This window comes from Eptatretus burgeri, chromosome 17, assembly GCF_056783735.1.
Source record: "Eptatretus burgeri isolate ZD-2024b chromosome 17, Ebu_testis_v1, whole genome shotgun sequence".
Lineage (NCBI taxonomy): Eukaryota > Metazoa > Chordata > Myxini > Myxiniformes > Myxinidae > Eptatretus > Eptatretus burgeri.
In genome coordinates, this window is record NC_140977.1 from 17,220,077 (window position 1) to 17,244,933 (window position 24,857).

General features: G+C 43.9%; 2 protein-coding genes across 19 annotated transcripts in view; both read left to right on the forward strand.

Annotated features, from left to right (window-relative positions):
* Positions 1-2,559, forward strand: part of LOC147009423 (uncharacterized) — a 62,545-nt gene extending 59,986 nt beyond the window's left edge. For 7 of the 11 annotated variants that reach the window (XR_015052819.1, XR_015052821.1, XR_015052824.1 and 4 more), the window contains one exon: positions 1,812-2,559. The gene's annotated coding sequence lies outside the window, so the exon portion shown is untranslated. Of the gene's footprint in view, positions 1-1,765 lie in introns of all 11 variants that reach the window. The other 4 variants (XR_015052820.1, XR_015052823.1, XM_085861720.1 and 1 more) reach the window with 1 other exon arrangement.
* The window catches only part of LOC147009424 (uncharacterized), a 55,592-nt gene that overhangs the window by 7,780 nt on the left and 22,955 nt on the right, over positions 1-24,857 (forward strand). The window contains exons 1-3 of one of the 8 annotated variants that reach the window (XM_085861739.1): positions 4,525-4,671; positions 15,748-15,942; positions 24,368-24,478. The exons of 1 other annotated variant lie outside the window; for it this stretch is intronic. In XM_085861739.1, the coding sequence (XP_085717865.1) occupies positions 15,840-15,942; positions 24,368-24,478 (214 nt within the window). In that variant the 5' untranslated portion in view covers positions 4,525-4,671; positions 15,748-15,839. Of the gene's footprint in view, positions 1-4,524; positions 4,672-4,699; positions 4,959-13,050; positions 13,070-15,747; positions 15,943-24,367; positions 24,479-24,857 lie in introns of those variants that run through there. 6 more of the 8 variants (XM_085861741.1, XM_085861742.1, XM_085861740.1 and 3 more) reach the window with 6 other exon arrangements.

The following is a 24,857-nucleotide window of genomic DNA, read 5'->3' on the forward strand; positions in this document are numbered from 1 at the left end:
TAGGTGTACCATATCCCTGTGTGTCGTAAGAGGCGACCAGGGTTGGCGTCAGGAAGGGCATCCGGCCATAAAACATTGCCTCAAGAAAAAGCCAAACCCCTGCACAGCAGGGAAAAATGGCTGTAAAAACGGTACACTTATTGTGGACTGTACAAAAAAATCAATACCTCTGAAACTGGACCTCCGAGGGACCTGTTTTTTGTGCCCAAGGAGAATGTCTTACAGCATCATATAAAAAAATAAAATCTTTAGTGAATAGATAAATGGAATTACCAGGGCTGCCATTTGTTAGAGTCTCTTTGGAAACATGCCTGAAATTTCACAAGGCGGGTTTCTGGGCACAAACTAAAAGGGCTGTGATAATCATATTTATTGTGCTAAACTGATTGATAGCATGTACATGAATATCGGCCAGCTTTCCATCGAGAGCGAGCAGCCATGTCGCCTACCGGCTTGTATTTTTAACCTCCGCCATCGAAGATCGGAGGTTACTGTTTTCACCCCTTTCTGTTTGTTTGTTTGTTTGTTTGTTTGTTATCTTACCAAAACAAAGTTTTTGCAAGATATGTTAGTCAGCTTGTATGTTTTTTTTGTTTTTTTTTTGTCTGTAATCACGTATTGATCACTTTGCAGAGCACAGTTATCATTGGAAATTTTTGTAACTTCGAATATCAGAGTCTTGTAGCGGTCCCTTTCAGCACATAAAATTTTCAAGGTCAAAGGTCAAGGTCACTTTGTCGCAAATCAGGGGAGTCGACGAAACCCTTATTTTTTGAGTAATTTTGATCGGATCGTCTTCAAACTTCATGGAATTATAGTTCATGGTCTGACGCTCAGCTGATTAATTTTTGGTGGAGATCGGCCTTGACCTTCATGGTTAGCGCTGGAGGTCGAAAGTTTTTGACCCCAAGGTCAAATTTTGAAATCTTAGGTACCATATCGTGTAATACCTCAAATTGAACACCTCGATGAGTGCTTTCTAGATATGTGAAGCTTGAGACATTATGACGTCATTTGGTGACGTTATGAGGCAAACGCATATTTGTCATGGTTACTCTGCAGAACGATTCTCATCGGAATCTCTCGTAGGTAGATATTCCTCAAGGAGTCGCTCCTGGTGGATAGCAGCTCTGTTCACCTCAGTGTGACCTTAAAGAAGTCACACGTGGTCACCTTTTGGCAAGAAACGGGTCACCCTGTGGGTGACATTGGTTTTTTATTTGTTTGTTTGTTTGTGAACAGTATTACGGAAAAACTCCTCGACGGATTTCGACGAAACTTGGTGGGGGGATTAGGTATGGTCCAAGGATTATGCCATTAGATTTTGGACTTGGTCCAAAATCCAATATGGCCGCTACGGCGGCCATTTTGAAAAAATATTTGAATTTTTTTTTTTTTTTGCATTTCTACATGTTTTAAGTGATTTCCAACCCTCCCTTTCATATTTTTGTATAGATAATGGAATATTTTTTGGTGAAAGGAATTATTGATTACAAATTGGAACTCTGATAAAGGCTGTTTGCTTTTACATGGGAATAGCAAATGAGATGAATGTTTTGAGTATACGTACAACTGAGATTTCTGTATATTTTAGCATGTTGTTTTGGAAAGGGGAAAAAAATAACAAGGAAAGGAATAAAATATTAATATGACATTTTATGCAAGTTGAATGCATTTTGTAAGAACCTTTGTCAGTCTTGTGGAAATACATAAACCCACGAAGTTTGTTGATTGGTGTTTAATTGATGCCTTATTTGTTTCGCAGTGTTGAAAGTAGTCCTTGATGCACTGTACGATTTCGTCTCATGCAGCTTTGAAAGAACTTCAAGCAAAAGATTGGACGATGGGGAGAACCCAGATTTGGGTGATTGGACATTCGACACATGATCATGAAACTACCCCCTTCCTGAGGAGATAAGATGAACATGTGAGAAAGAAAACGCACTGAGGAGAACGTTGGGCAAGTCCTGCGTCGCCAGGCCAAGCAGGCAAGCGTGGAACCGCGGATTGCTGCACTGCAAATACATCGTGCACTTGCTGTGGCTGCTTCGACGGAGGCCCTGACAGCCACTCGGCGAGTCCCCTGCAACATGTGATCAATGGTGCGGCTGGGGACTTGTGCAGCCACCGTGACTGCATCCAACATGCACAGCTCTTTTGATGAATCAAACCTGATTGCACGATCTGCTGCTACAAGGGGCCAAACTCGGCTGGGACTCTGGGTCACCTCTCTGATCCTTTTCATCACCTTCAACCCAGCAACGAGCCCAAGTTCTTACCTGCCACAATCTACCTCCCCCTCAGGTCAACGATGTGCCTCGACTGTTTTCTGAGCGTTCACTGCCATTGTTAATTGGACTGGTGTAATGCATATCTATCTCCTCAAGGAACAGGGTATGGTGATCATGGGTGATAATGTCAGGTACCCCTATAAAAACGCGATTTGTGGAAAACTGTCCAAGTTGATGTTTATCAGACCAGCATATTCGAATTCTACAGACATTTTCACTCTGGAAACACCTTTCAGACCTTTTGGCGAATAAAACACAAATAAACCTTTGTGGGTTCTTGGGCTACTTGGTGTACATGCAAAGTTTCAGTTTGCTCGGTGTTCTGGTTTTAGAGTTATGGAGGAGACACACACACAAACACACATGTTCACACACACACACACATGTTCACATACACACACACACACACACACACACACACACACACACACACACACACACACACACATACACACACACACACATACACACACACACACATACATACACACCCATGTACACACACACACACATACACACACACACACATACACCCATGTACACACACACACACATACACCCATGTACACACACACACATACACCCATGTACACACACACACACATACATACATACACACACACATACACACACATACACATACATACACATACACACATACACATACACACACATACACACACATACACACACATACACACACATACACACACATACACACACATACACACACATACACACACACACATACACACACATACACACACATACACACACATACATACACATACACATACATACACACACACACACACACACACACACAGAGAGATTGCTGGAATTATAGATAGACAAACGCCTGTGTGTGTGTGTGTGTGTGTGTGTGTGTGTGTGTGTGTGTGTGTGTGTGTGTGTGTGTGTCTGTGACCGCTGTTTCTCGACAACCGCTGGTTCGATCTAATTGAAACTTGCCAGGTATATTGCTGGGGCCCTGAGGATGTGCCTTTTCAAGGTTTGATATTAATCGGACAAGTGGTTCCCAAGTTATGGCCATTTATTTAACAACCAATGACAAGACACGTTGTTGCGTGGGCGGGGCCGATGGGGAAGAGAACCTCAGCCACGTTCCCCATTACGGGTTTCAACGTACGGACTTCCGGAGAGTGATGACTTCGTGTATTCTAATAATTTCTCGACTTCTTATGCGCATTTATAGATAAACACAATGCCGCAAGTTATGATCGTTTTCATATGAGACGGTGCATAAATTTCGGTAACATCAGAGTGAGCTGGTGTGCTCCGAACCAGGAAGTTTTTTTTTTTTTTCTTCTCTCTCTCTCTTCTCTTCTCTTTTTGTGTTTCCTTGCGATGACATTGCAAAAAGGCAAAATACGTTGGCGCTAATTGAATAATTGGCCATTAGAACCTGAATTGCGAATCATTGTAACTGTGATATGCGAACTTCCACGCCACGCACGTACGGGCACACGAGAGCGAAGAAACGGCCTGTGTGGTTGTTTGTTGCTCGCGGTTGGAATATTTATTTATTCTTTTTTTTTTTTTTACGGGCACGGACTAGTATATATAGATTGACAGTTTGTCCCAACAAAGTTCGAATCCTGACCCAGCTTTGAACCGTCATCCCGGTGTTTCAACATCAACATGGTGGTTCATCAGTGTGTGCGCAGTCCCTCGGATGGACGTTAAAACCGAGCATTCTGTCTGTCACAATAACTTGGCAGAAGTTAAATATCCCATTGTGTACTTCGTGAAGAGTCGGCGAGCTGTCACCGGCACCCTGAACAAATTGTAAATTCCTGCCCAAACCAGCAGGGGGACACTGCATCACCGGCACAACGGTGTTCCAAGCAATGATGCCAACAAATAGCCACAGGCTCCACTCGAAATGAATGAATGTCTGACTCCACCGCACTGTACCCATTGACGAAACAACAACCAAACACAAGTCAACAATCAACAACCACATGTCCACAAGCTACGGTCTCAATGTTCTCTCGAGGTCTTCAAGACGCCTGGAGGAAGGTGTATCTTCTAGCTTAGCAAGTCGGACCTGCATTTCCTCCTCGTTTTTATTCAGGGATGAATATTTTTGTGGAGAATCGTTTTAAGTTGGAAGTAAATGCTCTGGTAATACACGATCGTAGGGATGAGGGGTTTCCAGAGAAGTCGCATGTGACGTTCGAGAGGGATTTGAGAGAAGTATTAAATATATGATAAAAAAGAGAAGAAGAAGAAGAAGAAGAAGAAGATCCAAACGTGGATCCGAGTTCCCGGGACACGAACAGCGAAAGAAACATTTCCTGAAGCGAGTTGTGAGGAGAGGAAATGTTGCGAAGATTTCTGGTTTTTAAACATCTTCGTGAGTATCCCTGAAGCTCGTGGTATAGGCGGTGTTGTGCACATAGTGTACTTTTCGATGTTTCCATGGTTCACCTTTTGTTATATTCAGCATCAGGGTTCAGTTTATTATGATTGTTAGATCTACTCAAATCTACATAACACGCCCCGTTTATATACGGTTAGACCTTGTTGAACGCTCCAAATTGGTTCTTGAGGAGAGATTGTTCTGTACGATAACTGTCTGTGGAGATTCTTTGGCCTTGTTAGATATTTGGCATCGCCTTGTTATCCTCGCCACAGGAGAAGGTATTGCATTTGGGTCCGTTTTTTGCCTCCGCAACCACTTGTTGGATTGAGACGAAATTTTCACCATCTGTGCGACTGCTCGTGTGGAATGTTTTAATGATAATTATGACGTCATAGGTCAAATGCTTTGTCCAGGTGTCCGGACCCCACGCGGCCCAGGTGTCGGTCCGTGTGCCCCCCCCCCTCTCTCGATGATTCCCCTCTCTCGATGATTCCCCTCTCTCGATGATGCCCCTCTCTCGATGATGCCCCTCTCTCGATGATTCCCCTCTCTCGATGATTCCCCTCTCTCGATGATTCCCCTCTCTCGATGATTCCCCTCTCTCGATGATTCCCCTCTCGATGATTCCCCTCTCGATGATTCTCCTCTCTCGATGATTCCCCTCTCGATGATGCCCCTCTCTCTATGATGTACTCTCTCGATGATGCCCCTCTCTCGATGATTGATTCCCCTCTCTCGATGATTCCCCTCTCTCGATGATTCCCGATGATTCCCTCTCGATGATTCCCTCTCTCGATGATTCCCTCTCTCGATGATTCCCTCTCTCGATGATTCCCTCTCTCGATGATTCCCTCTCGATGATTCCCTCTCGATGATTCCCCTCTCGATGATTCCCTCTCGATGATTCCCTCTCTCGATGATTCCCCTCTCTCGATGATTCCCTCTCGATGATTCTCTCGATGATTCCCCTCTCGATGATTGATGATTCCTCTCTCTCGATGATTCCCTCTCGATGATTCTCTCGATGATGATTCTCTCGATGATTCCCTCTCTCGATGATTCCTCTCGATGATTCCCTCTCGATGATGATTCCCTCTCTCGATGATTCCCCTCTCTCGATGATTCCCCTCTCTCGATGATTCCCTCTCGATGATTCCCTCTCTCGATGATTCCCTCTCGATGATTCCCTCTCTCGATGATTCCCTCTCTCGATGATTCCCCTCTCTCGATGATTCCCTCTCGATGATTCCCCTCTCGATGATGCCCCTCTCTCTATGATGTACTCTCTCGATGATGCCCCTCTCTCGATGATTGATTCCCCTCTCTCGATGATTCCCCTCTCTCGATGATGCCCCTCTCTCGATGATGCCCTCTCTCGATGATGCCCCTCTCTCGATGATTCCCCTCTCTCGATGATTCCCCTCTCTCGATGATTCCCCTCTCTCGATGATTGATTCCCCTCTCTCGATGATGCCCCTCTCTCGATGATTCCCCTCTCTCGATGATTCCCCTCTCTCGATGATTCCCCTCTCTCGATGATTCCCCTCTCTCGATGATTCCCCTCTCTCGATGATTCCCCTCTCTCGATGATTCCCCTCTCTCGATGATTCCCCTCTCTCGATGATTCCCCTCTCTCGATGATTCCCCTCTCTCGATGATTCTCCTCTCTCGATGATTCTCCTCTCTCGATGATTCTCCTCTCTCGATGATGCTCCTCTTTCGATGATGCCCCTCTTTCGATGATGCCCCTCTCTCGATGATTCCCCTCTCTCGATGATTCCCCTCTCTCGATGATTCCCCTCTCTCGATGATTCCCCTCTCTCGATGATTCCCCTCTCTCGATGATTCCCCTCTCTCGATGATTCCCCTCTCTCGATGATTCCCCTCTCTCGATGATTGATTCCCCTCTCTCGATGATTGATTCCCCTCTCTCGATGATTGATTCCCCTCTCTCGATGATGCCCCTCTCTCGATGATTCCCCTCTCTCGATGATTCCCCTCTCTCGATGATTCCCCTCTCTCGATGATTCCCCTCTCTCGATGATTCCCCTCTCTCGATGATTCTCCTCTCTCGATGGTGCTCCTCTCTCGATGGTGCCCCTCTTTCGATGATGCCCCTCTTTCGATGATGCCCCTCTCTCGATGATTCCCCTCTCTCGATGATTCCCCTCTCTCGATGATTCCCCTCTCTCGATGATTCCCCTCTCTCGATGATTCCCCTCTCTCGATGATTCCCCTCTCTCGATGATTCCCCTCTCTCGATGATTCCCCTCTCGATGATTCTCCTCTCTCGATGATTCCCCTCTCTCGATGATTCCCCTCTTGATGATTCTCCTCTCTCGATGATGCCCCTCTCTCGATGGTGCCCCTCTTTCAATCTCTCGATGATGCTCCTCTAAAAACGCCTCCCTCTCTCTCCCTCGGCCTCATGTATCCCGGATGTCCGAGTGGTCAGGGCTTTTCAGTTAATCGACCATCTTCTAGTTTCTTCGATGGAACTATTTGCAATCGTCCAAGTATGGAATGGATAATCGAGTTCAATCATCTTCGTGCAGTTGTCCTCTCGGACTCATTTTTCGGCATTAAAGGCGCTGGAATCCTTACAGGGTGGCTGTAGGGCTATGGCTGTACGCGAGTTTGATCAGATCCTGGTGCGTGGCGTGGATAGAGTCTCCTTGGCTCTGACAGCGCCATTAAACCCTCAACAACAACAACAAAAATGGTTTGTCAGCCATATTGGATTTACCCTAAAACCTATAAAAAACAAATACACCGCTCAAAAGAAGTCCTGGTGAGGTTTTTCATTCTCTGATTGTTCTTTTTCTTGTTAGATATTTGGCATCGCCTTGTCGGATATGCATCGTGTGGATATGAAATTGGGAAGGAGAGGTGTACAACATCTAACAAGGACTAATTATTTGGCCTTGTTAGTTATTGTGCATCACTCATTCCCAATTCCATAACGAGGTGATGCATGACGTCATCGCCAGGCGATGAAGGACAAGAGTACTGTACTCGGTTTTGACTCCGTTTGTTTCTTTGTTTTCTTGCTTTCTTTCTTTCTTGTTTGTCCGCGTGATATCTCGGCGAGCGAGGAAGCTGAAACTTGGGGACACAAGTGAAGATGTGCTTTGGCAAAAACAATATATTCTTTTCATTTTTTGATGAATCAAGTGACCCGTGCCCCCCGCGGGCGGAGTGAGCCCACAACCCGTGCCCCCCGCGGGCGGAGTGAGCTCACAACCCGTGCCCCCCGCGGGCGGAGTGAGCCCACAACCCGTGCTCCCCGCGGGCAGAGCGAGGTGGTCCCTTCGGGTAAGTGCCTGGAATTTCCTATTCCTGAAAGGATGATCACCTGTCTCTTTTATCATCTGAGCTCAAGCGTTTGAACATCGTCTCTGAGGTTCGGAGACCAGATCCTGGAGAGATCATAGGGTGTGGTTACACCAACTATTGGTCTGGTTGCTCTGATGGTTACCATGCCCAATGAGTTGTTGATTCCAATGAAAATTGAGGTAACACCGGTCAACGAGCATATTATGAGACAAAGGATTTGTCACCCCTTGGGTGTCATTTCCCTGGTATTGATATATGCTCTGACTGAGGCGAGTGATGACGCATTCTTTGCCACGCTCGAGTCTGTGAATGATCAGTGCCCCAGGTGAGATATTCTTCGAGTCTTGGGGAATTTCAATGCATCGACTGCAACTGAAAAGGATGGTTATGAGACATGTGTTGGTCCCGATGGGTATGAACTGTGAACCAGAATAGAACCAGGTTGCTTGACTTTGCAAGAAGTCATGGACTTAGGGTGACTGGTTCATGGTTTTATTGTCCACAGGCTCATTGCTGGACTTGGTATTCCAACGCTGGTGGTGTGGCAAAGGAGATTGACCATATGCTCATTGATGGTTGCTGGATGATTATCCAGAACTGCAGCATCTACCAGAGTGCTCAGTTCCTCAATACCGACCACAGGCTTGTGGTGGCAACACTGAAGTTGCAGCTTCCCAGCCTAGACTGGATGCTGGTAAGCTCATGGATGAGAGGGTAGCTGATGAGTTTTTTTTTTTTTAACAGGCTGAGTGAGGATTTGGGGGGGTCTGGGTCCTTTGGGGAATCCTTTAGAGTTGTGGAGTGCCTTCAAGACCACCATCCTTGATGTTGCCAGCGGATGTCTTGGAACTCACCGGAGGGCGAAGAAAGGACACTGGATACCATTGACCAGAGTCGCAGGGCCAGGCTTAATGGCAGAGCTGAGCTGTTCAGGGAGTTGAGGTGTAAAACGGTATGTGCGCTGAGGGTGGATAAGGAGGCTTGTGTGCGAGCAATCTGGGAGGCGGTAGAGCATCACCTGTGGTTGTGTGATTCTCGTCCTGCTTACTGGGGAATTGGCGCATTGCGTTCCTCCAAGCCCATCCCTCGGTGTACTGCAGTGAGAGCGGAGGGTGGTGGGCTCTTGACAGAGGAGGGTGGTGGGCTCTTGACAAAGTGAAGGCCCGCTGGGCTGGTTACTTTGAGCGGTTGTACCAGGCTGATCCACCACCTTTCAAGTTGGATGTCAGGGGTGTTGCTCTCCCTGTGGCTGACCCTCCAATCAACTGTGATCCACCTTCGTTTTGTGGAAACGCCGGTTGAAATGGGTGTAAAGATCCTGGGATTTGTGGCATCCATGCTGAACATCTCGAGGCTGGTGGAAATGCTGCACTCATGTCATTGCCTGCAGTTCTGTGCTCTGCCTGGAATACAGGCATCATCCCAACTGATTGGAAGAGGGGCCTTGTTGTCCCTCTCAGGAAAGGGAAGGGTGATCGTCAGGAAAGCAACAACTACTGAGGGGTGAAGGCTGCTCTCAGTGCTGGGCAAGTTTTTTGCATGGATAATTCTTGATAGGGTTCACTACCATCTGTACCAGCACCAGCACAGAGAGCAGTCAGGCTTTGCACCAAAGAGCTCAACGATTGACTGTCCTTGCCCTTCGGGTCCTCACCGAACACAGACGAGAGTTTCGGCAGGGGCTGCTTGCAGCCTGTGTTTGATCTCTGCAAAGCATTTGATTCAGTGAATCTGGATGCCCTCTGGAGGATTCTTGCTCTTTGTGGGGTGTCACCAATACTGATGAATCTGATGTCTGAACTGTACTCTGGTACTGAGAGTGCTATGAGATGTGGTGATACCATCTCCGACTTATTTCCACTTGTTACTGGAGATTGTCAGGAATGTGTACTGCCCCCCACACTTTTCTGCGCTTGTATGGACTGGATTCTGGGGAGGATGTCAGAGAGATCAAGCTGCGGTGCATCATTTGGGAATGTCAAGATCTCTGTCCTTGATTTTGCAGATGATGCAGTCATCTTTGCGGAGACTCAGGATATGCTTTTGTGGGACTTCGAGGTGCTGATTGAGGAATCGGAGCCGCTGGAATTACGGGTTTCCTGGGTCAAAACTAAGATCTGGGCTTTCATCGACATCTTGCATGCTGCTATCTTGGCTGTACCTGTTTGTGGTGAGGATGTTGAGGTCACGGAGAGATTCACTTACCTTGGCAGTGATATTCATGTCTCTGCTGGCTATGAGCCAGAGGTCAATAAACGTCTGGATCGGGCCTGGGGAGTCATCGATTCACTGGATCATGGGGTGTGGCTCTGTCGGTACCTGTGCAGGACGAAAGTCTTGGTCTTCAGGTTGTTGGTGCTTCCGGTCTTGTTCTACGGATGTGAGACTTGGACTCTGACCAGGGATCTGAGATGGAGACTTAATTCCTTTGCTACCAGATCTCTTTGGAGAATCGTTGGCTATTGCTGGTCAGACTTTGTGTCCAACGAGCAGTTGCCGAGAGAGACTCAAATGAGATTTGTTACCTGCATAGTTCGTGAGTGTCAGCTGCGGCTGTATAGACATGTGGCTTGTTTTTCTGACGCTGATCCTGCTCACCACATTCTCTCAGCAAGGGAGTTTCTTGCTTGGAGGAGGCCCGTGGGCCGACCACGTACCTCATGGTTTCAGCAGGTTGATCGGCATCTCAAGGATATGAGGATGGGCCAGGCATTTGCCTGGGAGATGGCCAGATGGAGGCCCCTGGAATACTGGCGGAAAGTGGACGCAGTGATGTGTGGCTCTGACACATGCTCCCATATCTGACCTGACCTGTGTATCTGGCCTTCTCACAATTGAATGTCTTCATTCTGAAATTGCTGAACAGATTTTATCTCAATATCTAAATATTTGCATGTTCTTCAGTCGTGGCAAAAATGTTGGCACCCTTGCATGTTTTTTCAAATAACTGTCAATTTTCTCTAAAAAATAAGTTGAAATTGACAAATATTTTTTCTTCACAATTCTTTATGTCACTGTTAATATTACAGAACCTTTGTTTTTGATTCAGAACGTAATATATATCCTTTTAAATTAGAAAATAAAAAGAAATGGCATTGACAAAATTATTGACACCCTCGACTTAAAATTTGGTAGCACAGCCTTTGGGGAAAATAACTGCAGTCAAGAGCTTCCTATCGCTCTGGATGAGCTTCCTGCACTTATCTTGTGGCAGTTTGGCCCACTCTTGGGCAAACTGCTCCCGTTCTCTCAGATTTGAAGGGTGCCTTCTCCCAACTGCTGTTTTCAGATCTCCCCACAGGTGTTCAATGCGATTTAGGTCTGGACACATTGCTGGCCACTTCAGAACAGTCCAGCATTTTGTCTTGAACCATTCCTGGGTGTTTTTTGAACTGTGTTTGGGGTCATTGTCCTGCTGCAAGACTCATAAGCTTTGAGGGAGACCCAGCTTTCTGACACTGGGTTGAACATTGCGCTCCAAAATGACTTCCTGGTAATCTCCTGATTTCATGATGCCATGCACACATTCAAGGCACCCAGTGCCATAGGCAGCACAGCTACCCCAAAATATTGTTGCGGTTCTTGGAACTGCATGCATCCAACAGACAGTGGTGATCCCAAGACAGTTATTCCATTATTCTACGTGTAGATAGTCCCTTTCGTCTAACGGGACAACAAGGGAGTGCGTTGCTATGATCTCATAGCTAGGTTTGCTTACTTCATTTTGTTTCTACTCTTCTTTTCGTCTGATTATTCCTGAGGTAAATCTAAGCCACGTGCACCTTCGCTGTGAGGTGGGCCCTCATGGAGGCCAGCGCATGCGGCACCGCTGTGAGGAAACGACGGCGTAGAGCCCTCGTTCCCAAGCGAGCCCTAAACCCAACGTCTGCAGCGAGTCATATGGTGCGGTTTGCAGAGCATGGCCTGGGGGGTTTTGCAGGACGATTCGCATGCCAATTTTGGTGTGGGCGATTCATGTCATGTCGTGGGGTCGGAGCGAAATATGTTTGCTGTCTGGGATGACCTTGCCGGAAACGAAGTGAGGCGGTTTCCGGCCAAAGTTAGCGGGCCACGTGAGGGGTTGGGGCCAATCGGAGCGCCTGATTCAGGTGATGACGTTTCGCTTCAGGGTGGCCCCTCCCCCTGCGCTGCAAGTCCTATGAAGGTCGGAGCGGTCCCTCCGCCTTTCTCTTTCTTCTATCTCCGCCTCTCTCTCTCACTCTGGCCTCGCCTTGCTCATCGAAATCGCCACGACCCACCTCCTGCTGCCTGGACTCCACCTCCTCATCTTCGCCCATACGAAGTCGACCCCACCCGCCAACCTGGACCCACCTTCCACTCCAGCCATGCACTCTGGACTCCGCCCCTTCTCCACTCAACTCACTCTCCTAGTTTTATCTGGGACTTTATTCCCAACGATCCGTTCCTTTTAGCCGGTACGTCCTGGGCAGTGTCGCTCGGCTGAATCTGATCCGATCCGGTGGAGTGATCCGGTTCGGACAAGGCGTACCGAGGGCGTGTTCCCCAGTAATGAAACCATGTGATTTATTAGGTAACCCGATCAACCCATAGACGGGAGGACCCGAAGCCAAGCGGTTGAGTTATTGGCGTCCGCGGTCGGTTAAGCGACCCGCCGCGTCACGGAATTATCCGTGTGCGACGGCCTACAATTCCGGGGAGTCTGTTGGGAGCCGAGATAGCTTCCCCCACCTAGTGGTCTTCTCACCCGACCCCCGGCCCGCAACAATATCACTAAACCTCCTCCATGTTTGACTGTAGGGAAGGTGTTCTTTTCTTTGAAGGCTTCATTTTGTTTTCTGTAAACATAGAGATGATGCGCTTTACCAAAAAGCTCTACTTTTTGGACTCATCCGTCCACAGGACATTCTTCCAGAAGGATTTTGGCTTGTTCAGGTGTGTTTTGGCAAACTCCAGTTGGGCTTTCTTATGTCTCTCTCTCAGCAGTGGGCTCCTCCTGGGTCTCCTGCCATAGAACCTCATTTCCTGGAGTTGGGGACGGATGGTGTGAAACTGTCGTACCTTGCGTCTGAAGGTCAGCTTGAATTTGTTTGGCAGTTGATCGAGGTGATTTCTCCACCATTCGAACAATCCTTCGCTGCAATCTTCGATCAAGTTTTCTCTTGTGGCCACGTCCAGGGAGGTTGGCGACGGTGCCATGGGCCTTAAACTTCCTGATAACATTGTGTATGGTGGACAAAGGAGCATCAAAGTCTCTGGAGATGGACTTGTGGCCTTCAGATTGTCCATGCTTAGCAATAATTTTGTGTCTGACCTCGTCAAACAATTCTCTGGTGTTATTTATTTTCTCCACGCCCATTACGGTACACACAGTAACACAAACAACAGAATGACTCCTTTTATTGATTTGAACTGGCTGAATGAATGATTTTTTTATATTGCAGGCACCTACAGCTCACGACAGGTGAGTTCAATTCCAAAGTATGGGAGAATCACCTGCTTGAAATCTAATTATTTCTAACAACTTCTAAAAGGTGCCAATAATATTGTCCGGACCATTTTAGGATTTCTGTGTGGAATAAGCGAAGATTTAGTAATTTTTTCAGCTTTTTTTTTTTTGGTTCCACTGTAAACTTAAGAAACACATATGTGGATCTGAAAAGATTTTTGAATTTCAACAATTTTCTGGACAAAATGGTGCATTATTTGAAAAAAGTGTAAGGGTACCAATATTTTTTGCCGCGACAGTATATGTGGCAACATCAAAATTTGCATCATCATACAATTACAGTATTGCCTCGTCAACATGTACAATTTATTTATGGGGGTATCAAGGAGTGCACGTATGTGTGTCGTACCGTGGATCACCCTTGACCAAGGTATTTTGAGGACAGATGATGTACTTGAGAGATTAGCCTGGTGTTGGCGTAGTGGTTAGAGTAGCGGCTTGGGATCCAAAAGGTCCTGAGTTCAAGCCCCGTTGGCCGGTTGAATTGATACACACCAGGAGGTTGACTCAGCCTGTCATCCTTCCGAGGTCGGCAAAGTGAGTAGCAGTGTACTGGGCCCTGTGTATACCCCGGTTAAATAGGTGTACTATATCCCTGTGTCGTAAGAGGCGACCAGGGTTGCGTCAGGAAGGGCATCCGGCGTAAAACCTGTGCCAAATCATTATGCGGATCATAACGGATGATCCGCTGTGGCGACCCCCCAACGGGAGCAACCGAAAGAAGAAGAAGAAGAAGATGATGTACTTGAGAGAAAGGCTGTTTATTCTTTAGCAAGGTACGTGCACGGAGCACGGCAACACCAGGAACATCAATTAAGTAACTGACTATGCTCGGAGGGTGCCGTCACTGTCTGAGACGGTTATATTGCCCTCTTATATACTCGGTTTTATCTTTGGACAAAATGTTTCTCTCACATTTTGTCCTTTCAACCTAACCAGCTGCAAGCAGTTGGATCATTTCATTACAGGAATGGTGAAACAAAGTAGAGACAAGCCGGTAGGCGGCGATGGGTCGCCGAGCATGGAAACTAAAAGATATAGAGCAAAATGGATGTCATATAGCGGATAGAGAATCGCATTAAGATTATGCATATCAAATCTCATCCAGTTCCATCTACGGATAACGGTATCCATTTGAATGAAAAGTACCGAAAATGCGGTTTGAAATCGGAAATCCCCAAAGTTGGAGGGGGTGCTGTGGGTGAACAAAGATCTAAATCGAAAATCCGGCTCGATCGTTTGTGCACATTGTATTCCAGATGATTACTGTGAATTTTCATGACCATCCACCCATAACCCTAGGAAGAGTAGCATTTGGCGCGAAGGCACCTCCAGCTCTCGCATATTATCGATTTTTGCACAAATTGACCTTTGTCCCCTGACCTAAGCGAAATCGGTCAATATGTCCTGAGGCAAAGTTGTAGTACTCATTGAGTACCATGAACCTGCAAAGTTTCATTCGTATCGATGCACTCATCTGGTCGCTCGGTGGTCTTCAATTTTCACGCATACCCTAATTGTAGGGGTCGCTGCGGGTAAAGTATTCCATATATCACACAAACTGGAATATATTTTAGAGAGCATCACCTGTAGATCATTCGTGCCAAATTTCATAACCCTACGTGGGATAATGGCTTTCGGAATTGATTTCGCGTGAACGGTACCGATTTTGAAGGTTTTTCGGTTGTTGCTGGGTAACCAAAGCGTCCCAAGCAACCATCACAATTTCCAAAGCACTAGGTCATAAGATGTACGTACCACCTGAGTTTGGTCAAAATCGGCCCACGTTTACTACCAATTATGCTGATGACAAACATCCAAACAAACAGACAGAATTACTGACAATAAGGGTCACCTATTCTGGCGACCCAATAAGAGCATGTAACGGTTCACTCCCTAATCCTGCTCTCACAATGCTTCTTTGAATCACTCAAGGTCAATCAATTGTATTTTCCTGCATACACTGTTCTAATGTTCTTTTTCACAAGCAGCCAGCCAAGAGTATAGTTTGATTAATCACCAAGCCTGCAAAAACATATAATGACTTTGAAAAGCAAAGCTAATAGAAAAAGGTACGATTCCCGACATGTGTGTGGTGAATGTTTAAGGTGCTGTAACTGTTTTGGGAAGAGCATAAGATCTCAAGTACAGAGGTAATTCACATGTAGGTACTGTGTAGGATCAAGGTACTCAGGGTGGAACAAACATCATGAAGAGTGGTATGTTTCCTGCCTCCTTGAAAGGTTTACCCACCACGTACGCTCAAGTTGGCTGTTGGAAGGATTCCTGTCGTGTGTAGCCAGAATCGGAACAGCTGACTGTGTTCGGGTGTGAAATGAAGCTCGAGGAGCTGGAAGGATCTTCTGAGATTCTGCAGATAAAAATCGAGGATGTGAACTCATTTGGTCTGGAAGAGGAGCAAAGTGACCAGCTGAATGGTGAGTTGTATGATATTCATCACTTCTGATGGGATCTGTGATTGTCTTGCACCGAGTTTTTTTTTTATTATATTGTGTGCATGATGGAGGTTCATGGAAGATTTAGAACAGAATGGAAGAGAACATAATGGCAAGGTGGAAACAACAATAGCAGGGTAGAAGTGAGAGTGAGATGAAGGGTAGGGAAGATGGGCACATCAGGGTGAACAAGCTGCACACAAGTTGAATGAAAACGCAAGAAGAGGAAAAGGGGGGGGGGGAGAACCTGCAAAAAATATTGCTTGATGTAATTGTATGTAATTTCCCAATCGATGCAAGTTGGTGAGAAAACCTTCTCTATTTTGGGTTCTCCACATTTTTCTTGCCTTCTCTACTTTGTTGGTTGTTATTTTGGGTGCTGGTGAAATTTCCACTGAAGTTGTAGTCATAGTACAGCAGTTATGTCACAAAATTATGCAACAAGTGTAAAATTTAACACCACGATCGGTTTTTATTTTTATCGCAATTTTAGAGATGGAGCCACTTGCAAAAATGACTTTGAACATGTTTTTGAGGCATCATTCAAAATGTCTACCTCTGCGATGAAGTTATCACTCCAATATTGGCAGCTTCTCTGTCTTAGAAACCAAAAATCATTTGAAAATGCCTTAGAAAGAATAAAATGACTTCACATCACCCAAACCAGTATTCTTGTATGGATGTGCCAGGAGATGATAAATGGGGTTTCTGGGACACCCACTCAAATGAATGGGGGAAAGGGAAAAACTTTCTGACTCAAGCCCCAAAAGCCCAAAATAGGAGACTGATTTTCTCCCCACCTATCCCCTTCCCTCCCATACAAGCAAATGTAAAATTGAGACTATGAAAGATTGAGACTTACTGATTAAAGCACTTATTCCCCCCCAACATAATCAGTTAGGCCATGGGCTAGATATGGCCAACGTGCACCCCCCCCCCCCCCGTCCACCTCTCAGCAAACCTATGTTTTTTCTGAATCCCCTGGTATACTGAACACGAATATGAATGTTATCATTGAAAATTTTGGGATGCACTACCTGTTTTGACCTTTTGAATAGGGGTACCCTAAATTATTCTTTTATCGATTTGCATCAAATTCAATTTATGGATGGAATCAAAATGGCATGTAGAAGGCCCAAATCATATCCAATATACATGTATGATGTATCAAATTGAAGATAATTGCATTATGATCATCTGTATATGACTAACAGTGTTGTATATTAAATCTAAATGGAATTATATACATTTGAATATATATTCCCTATCTTTCGAATAAACACAAAATCAACACTCCGTATTCTTCAATGAATATATTTGACATTGTATGAATTTTATTGCAGGTGCAGACTATTCAATGATAGTGAGAAACGGTATTAATTACCTTTTATTTTTCGAAAATATCAAGCAACTATTATGAAAATATACAACGTTATCACACAATAAGCATCAAACGGGTATTCAGACAAATAATATTTTCAATCAACCACATTTTGACGAAATACACATTTGTGGTCACTTTTATGGAACATGACTTGACAAACTATTACCATGATTACAGAGAATTAGTTATAATACCACACAAAATATTATTTAATGGTATAGTTTGAAAGCAACCAAAAAATTTGAGATGGCCACCACCAGCATCACCAAACAACAAGATATTTCATTGCACATAAACATTTACAGTCTATATCTCCATAATCCAGATCATGTCAATTACCTATAATACAAGAATATTTTATGTGCAGTATTTCATTATCCTTCATATTTCTTCCCATATTCATCCATCATATTTCCAAACATACATCTACAACTTACAGTGCCAATGCAGACTGCAGAAAGCATACGTTTCAGAGTGAATAAAATAGTGTTTATATTTGCATTATATCTGCATCATATTGAATGTAATATTCACGGAACTAAATAATATAACCAAATCTCAAACATGGTAAGTATTTAAATACAACATATATTCTAAACAATTCAAAACAGTAGTATACTCCAATATAAATGAATGTTCCTGTCGTTAACGTGAATTGCAACTAATCCTACGCATTGTCAGACTGAGCTGTCTCCATTAAGATAGTCCGATTCGTCTGGAATGCCCGAGTCCAAGTCATTGATGTTCGCTGAATCTTCAGCGATGTCTGCCAACTGCTGTGGCAGGACCCCTCCCTCGTACCAAAGAGGCTTCAGCTTCCCCTCAACTAAAATCCACCCATGTCCATCACTTGGCTCAGGGATCTCAAGATTTGCAACATGGGGGTGCACTGTGGCCATATCTGGCCCATGGCCTAAGTCCTTTTATATTTTCATTCCACTCAGAGTGAACCAACGAATATTTGCCCATGTTCTACTTGAGGGAATAACTTAATTTTCTTATAACATTCATTTCCATCTAGTATATTCACAAAGAATAACTTGGAACTTGGTTCTTGGTTTAAGAGTCTTTGTTGTGCAAACCCCATGCAAACCCCACCCACATAAAGCACATCCACATCCATCATATCCACATAATTAGTGATTAATTTATTAGTTCCCACACGCATGTTTATTTTATTTAAAAAAATTGCTCCACCCACACAAGCCCCACCCACCCAAGCCCCACCCACACAAGCCCCACCCCCTGTGCGCCCCCACCTTTGACCCACCGCCCCCCTCATCCCACCCCCCACCCTTCCCCACACCCACACGGGGAGGGGAGGAGAGAGGGATGAGAGGGATGGTGGGTCGTTGGGGGAGCTCACCTACCCCCCAACCCTAACCATCCCCCCCTTACATCTCCTTTATTCTTTTCTTGTAATTCAAAATCAGATAATTATAAGGAAAGCATTTATAATTAAACAAAAGTAAGAACATTGAACAAAATCTTCTTTCGCAGCAGTCTGAATGTTTGTTTTGGTTTTGAAACTCGATCAACATATTCTGTTCAAAACAAAGAGTGAAGAACAATTAGGGTATATAAAGATGATTATATTATGATATTAATAAAATAATAAATATCACATTTCCCTCCAGAAGATAGAGTGTCGTGTCAGATTCCTCCAGAAGATTAAGTTGTGTGTTTGGTTCATCCAGACAGGTGTTTAAACTGAAAATAATAATAATAATAATGAGTCAGACACACACCCATACACACACACATACACATGCACACACACACATGCACACACACATACACATATAAACACACAGACACATATGCATACACAAACACATAAACACACATATACACACAGAGAGAGACAGAGGGATAATTTCTCACCTTTGACTCGACTGATTCAAGGTCAGAGGACGTGAGAGAACTTCTTGCCAGCCAACAAAAATGTCATTCAATTCTCTTCTGAACGATTGAATGTCTGCAAGGTGGTCATTCATTTTTAGCCACTCATCGTGTAATTCAAAGGCCTCCTGTTCTGGATCAGTTATCAACAATGTTCTTATTGGGGACAACCTGTGAGAAAAAGACAATAATTATTGGTTGTATAGTGATTTAATTGTGTAAAGAACAACAAATAATGAATTTGGTTAAGGATCTCACCTGTCATCTTGTGAAAACGATTGATCTGCAAGGTTGTAGTAATAATCTGAACGCTCCATATTCGAAATAAAACACACTTGGCACACAAGTTGGTTAAAATAAGCAACTTGATGACGTCAATGAAATGTGAAAACAATGGTTTTTTTCAAGGTGTATCCCACATAGGAAATGACTTCGGAATTTTTTTTTTGGTTTGGTTCGGGTGAGGCAGCTTGGCTAACTCCAAACTGACTCATTTAAACACGAAAATGAAACAGCTTGCTTTGAATTATTTTGAGAAAAACTTACATAAAATAACACATAATGTTGAATTTGGAAAGACCATGAAAAATATGAGCATTAAGAGAAGCTTATCATTTCATTTCTGCTCAACAAAGACACTTATAACAAGAACCAAGTTCCAAGTTATTCTTTGTGAATATACTCGATGGAAATGAATGTTATAAGAAAATTAAGTTATTCCCTAAAGAAGAACATGGGCAAATATTTGTTCGTTCGCTCTTTGAGTGGAATGAAAATATGAAAGGGAAGAAGTGCTTTCATCAGTAAGTCTCAATCTTTCATAGTCTCAATTTTATATTTGCTTTTATGGGAGAGAAGGGGATAGGTGGGGAGAAAATCAGTCTCCTATTTTGAGCGTTTGGGGCTTGAGTCAGAAAGTTTTCCCCTTTTCCCCATTCATTTGAATGGGTGTCCCAGAAGCCCCATTGATCATCTACTTGTGCCTGAAGGTTAAAAAGACATATCGACCCAAACAAAGAAAATACATGAATTTTGTCATCAGCCTTCATGTATGGCAGACCTATATGCATTTTGACTCATTAATCCTGTCTCGAATAGATGAACATTGATAATTGGTGAGAAATACCTTTACTTACCTGTTCATTGCAGAACTGCTGCTCTTTTACCTTATGAAGGTATCAATTTCTTACTGAAAAACAGCATTAATTATCTCCCAGCACTGGACACAGATGTGGCATCTCATTCACTGTTCACTTTGGCAATCACCATGGCACTTACAAAGTGCAGTGCACCTCAGTCCAGCTCTGAGGCATTTGCAGTTCCCTCCTTTCCCTCCCCTAGGGGTAGTGGAGTAAACAGAGAACAGAGAATATGTTCTGCTTTATGAACAACACACACACACACACACACACACACACACACACACACACACACACACACACACACACACACACACACACACACACACACACACACACACACACACACACACACACACAATCGTCATGTGACAGGTGAAAAAAATTTGTCTGTGTAATTGAGAAAACACGTTAATATGGTGAAAGGCTCAGGGAAATCGGGTGGTATCGAATTTATTTTGCTTTGAAATTCACAAATAGAAACCATAAATCCTTTGTAAAGCTCACCGAGTCGTATAAAATAACCAATTGCTTTCGAAACAGTTACGAGGACAAAGGAAAACGTGATCACTCGTTCACTGCTGAAGTTAAAGTTAAAAACTCCAAAATACAGGATGAAACTTTGCTACTACGGCACCCGTAACCAAGCATGTAGGCATACACACACACACACACACACACACACACACACACACACACACACACACACACACACACACACACACACACACACACACACACACACACACACACACACACACACACACACACACACTTACGGAGAGTCCCTAAATTACAAACGTAAATGATACATGTACCTCTACCTTGGAGCCAACTGCCGATTGGACATCCCTCTCAGGACACAAGCTGCACCACCGTCGAAAGTAGGGCGCTCGGCAAGCGGCTTAAGCACTCAAGCAAGCACTCCAATTAAATGGCTGTGGCCGGCTTGGCAAGTGATAGCTACAGTCGTGGCCAAAAATGTAGGCACCCTTGCACTTTTTAAAAATAATGCACCATTTCGTCTAGAAAATAGTTGAAATTCAAAAATATTTTGGTCTCCACAGACATATTTTTTTGGTTTGCAGTTGAACAAAACAAAAAAAAAATAATAAACCAATGTCACCCGCAGGGTGACCCATATCTTGCCAAAAGGTGATCACCTGTGACTTATTTAAGGTCACACTGAGGTGAACAGAGCTGCTATCCACCAGGAGCGACTCCTTGAGGAATATCTGCCTACGAGAGATTCCGATGAGAATCGTTCTACAGAGTAACCATGAAAAATATGCTTTTGCCTCATAACGTCACCAAATGATGTCATAATGTCTCAAGCTTGACATATCTAGAAAGCACTCATCGAGGTGTTCAATTTGAGGTACTACACGATATGGTTCCTAAAACTTGAAAATTTGACCTTGGGGTCAAATATGTTTGACCTGAGGTGCTAACCATGAAGGTCAAGGCCAATCACCACCAAAAATTAAACAGCTGAGCGCCAGACCATGAACTATATTCCCATGAAGTTTGAAGACTATCCGATCAAAATTACTCAAAAAATAAGGGTTTCGTCGACTCCCCTGATTTGCGCCAAAGTGACCTTGACCTTTGACCTTGACCTTCAAAATTTTGTGCACTGAAAGGGACCTCTATAGGCCTCTGGTATGCGAAGTTACAAAAATTTCCGATGATAACTGTGCTCTGCAGAATTTTTTATACGTGATTACAGACAAATAAAAAAAAACATACAAGCTGACTAACATATCTTGCAAAAACTTCGTTTTGGCAAGATAAAAATCTGAAGAAATTACTAAGTCTTTGCTTATTCCACACAGAAATCCTAAAATGGCCTGGATAATATTACTGGCACCTTTTAGAAGTTGTTGTACATAATTAGATTTCAAGCAAGTGATTCTCCTTTACTTTGGAATTTAACTCACCTGTGGTGAGTTGCAGGTGCCTGCAATATAAAAATCACTCATTCAACCAGTTTGAATCGATAAAAGCAGTCATTCTGCTGTTTTGTGTCAATGTGTGCACCACAAAGAGCATGGAGAAAAGAAAGAATACCAGCAAATTGTCTGAAGAGGTCAGCCACAAGATTGTCACCAAGCATGGACAATCTCAAGGCTACAAGTCCATCACTAGAGACCTTGATGTTCCTGTGTCCACCGTACACAATGTTATCAGGAAGATTAAGGCCCAGGGCACTGCAGCCAAGCTTCCCAGACGTGGCTGCAAGAGAAAACTTGACTAAAGATTGCAGCGAAGGATTGTTTGAATGGTGGAGAAAGCAACTCGATGAACAGCCAAACAGATTCAAGCTTACCTTCTGACACAAGGTACAACAGTTTGAACTTGCACCATCTGTTGCCAACTCAATGAAAGTGGGTTCTATGGTAGGAGACCCAGGAGGTCCCCACTGCTGAGAGAGAGACATAAGAAAGCCCAAACTTGAGTTTGTCAAAACATACCAGAACAAGCCAAAATCCTTCTGGAAGAATGTCCTGTGGACACATGAGACTAAATTAGAGCTTTTTGGTGAAGTACACCATCTTTATGTTTACAGAAAACAAAATGAAGCCTTCAAAGAAAAGAACACCTTCCCTGCAGTCAAACATGAAGGAAGTTCAGTGATGTTTTGGGGTTGTTGTGCTGCCTTTGGCACTGGGTGCCTTGAATGTGTGCATGGCTTCATGAAATCAGGAGATTACCAAGGCATTTTGGAACGCAATGTTCAACCCAGTGTCAGAAAGCTGGGTCTCCATCAAATGTTAATGGTCTTGCAACAGGACAATGTCCACAAACACACTTCAAAAAGCACCCAGGAATGGTTCAAGACAAAATGCTGGACTGTTCTGAAGTGGCCAGCAATGAGTCCTGATCTAAATCCCATTGAACACCTGTGTGGAGATCTGAAAACAACAGTTGGGAGAACTGGAGCAGTTTGCACAAGAAGTGTGGGCCAAACTGCCAGTAGAGAGGTGGAAGAAGCTGTTTCATGGCTATAGGAAGTGGCTTGGCTGTAGTTATTTTGCCCAAAGGCTGTGCTACCATATATTAAGTCTGGGGTGTCAATAATTTTGTCAATGCCATTTCTTTTTATTTCCTGATTTAAAATGATATATTAAGTTCTGAATCGAAAACAAAGATCTGTAATATTAACAGTGAAATAAAGAATTGTGGAGACCAAATACTTTGGTCAATTTCAACTTATTTTTAGAGAAAATTGTGAGTTCTTTGAAAAAAGTGCAAGGGTGCCAATAGTTTTGGTCACGACTATGTCTGAATGTCCAAACGATGTCCGAATTAGACAAATGAACACTTTTATAGCAGTCAGAACTGCTGCTAAGCTCAATTCTGTAGCTCACATTTTGTAATCCTGCTTAGTTTACGAGATTCTCGAGGTTATACCAATTGCGGAAATGAAATAAAGCCATGAACGCTGGCGTCTATAGGAATTTATATGACTTGCATTGCATCCAGCGATTCGTTTCTATGATGAACAGGCATTTGATAACATGAGTGAGGAAAGTGGAAAAAAAAAACCCCAAAACTTTATCATTAAGAAATCGTTGGCGCCTGTTCCATGTCAAGGCATGGTTGAGTAGGCCAAAAAGCATGGCCGTTTCAAACCCCAAAGAGGCGAGGTGCCCGAGGATGCGCCTTAAGAAGGATATAATTAAATAAGGCCGTTAATTATCTTCAAAAGAGGTGTTTTAATTAACCCAAACACCCAATTTTCACTCTTGCACTTGCTTGGAGTTTTCTTAATATGCATGCAAAGTTTCAGGCTGATAGGTTTTTATGGTTTTGGAGTTATGAAGGAGAGTGATGCATGCACACACACACACACACACACACACACACACACACACACACACACACACACACACACACACAGACATTTGTTAGTATAGATTTTAATTGCATGGAATGTGACGCAAGACTACCTGCATTTAATAAAAGTTACTTTTTGCAGATGTTTTTGTGAAAGTGGAAGTGAAAACCGAACACGACATTGATGTCCACCTGGATCGAGCAGAACCAAATGACTCTGAAGCTTCTTTCTTCGAGAGCCATCCCTATGAAGGTTTGTGTCAATGCCGACACATTTTGACTTTTTGATGATGAAGTCTGGTATTGAAAAAAAAAACCGTACATTTTGATTTCATTGCTTTAAGAAATGTCCACGATGGTAGATCAATTTCTCAAACATCCATTATCCCTTTCATCATTCGGTGAATTACTTAATCAACAATGATGTACCTTGTTCTCTCCTGTTATCCTAAATTTTTACAATAGTCCCTTCTAATTGAGCTTTAATTTCACACATTTAATTGATTAATTTTACACATTCATATATGATATTGGCTCATGGAAAATTGAGGTGACAGAGAAAAAGGCAGAAAATTGACAATTGGGCAGTGAGGCCATACAGACAGACAGACAGACAGACAGACAGACAGACA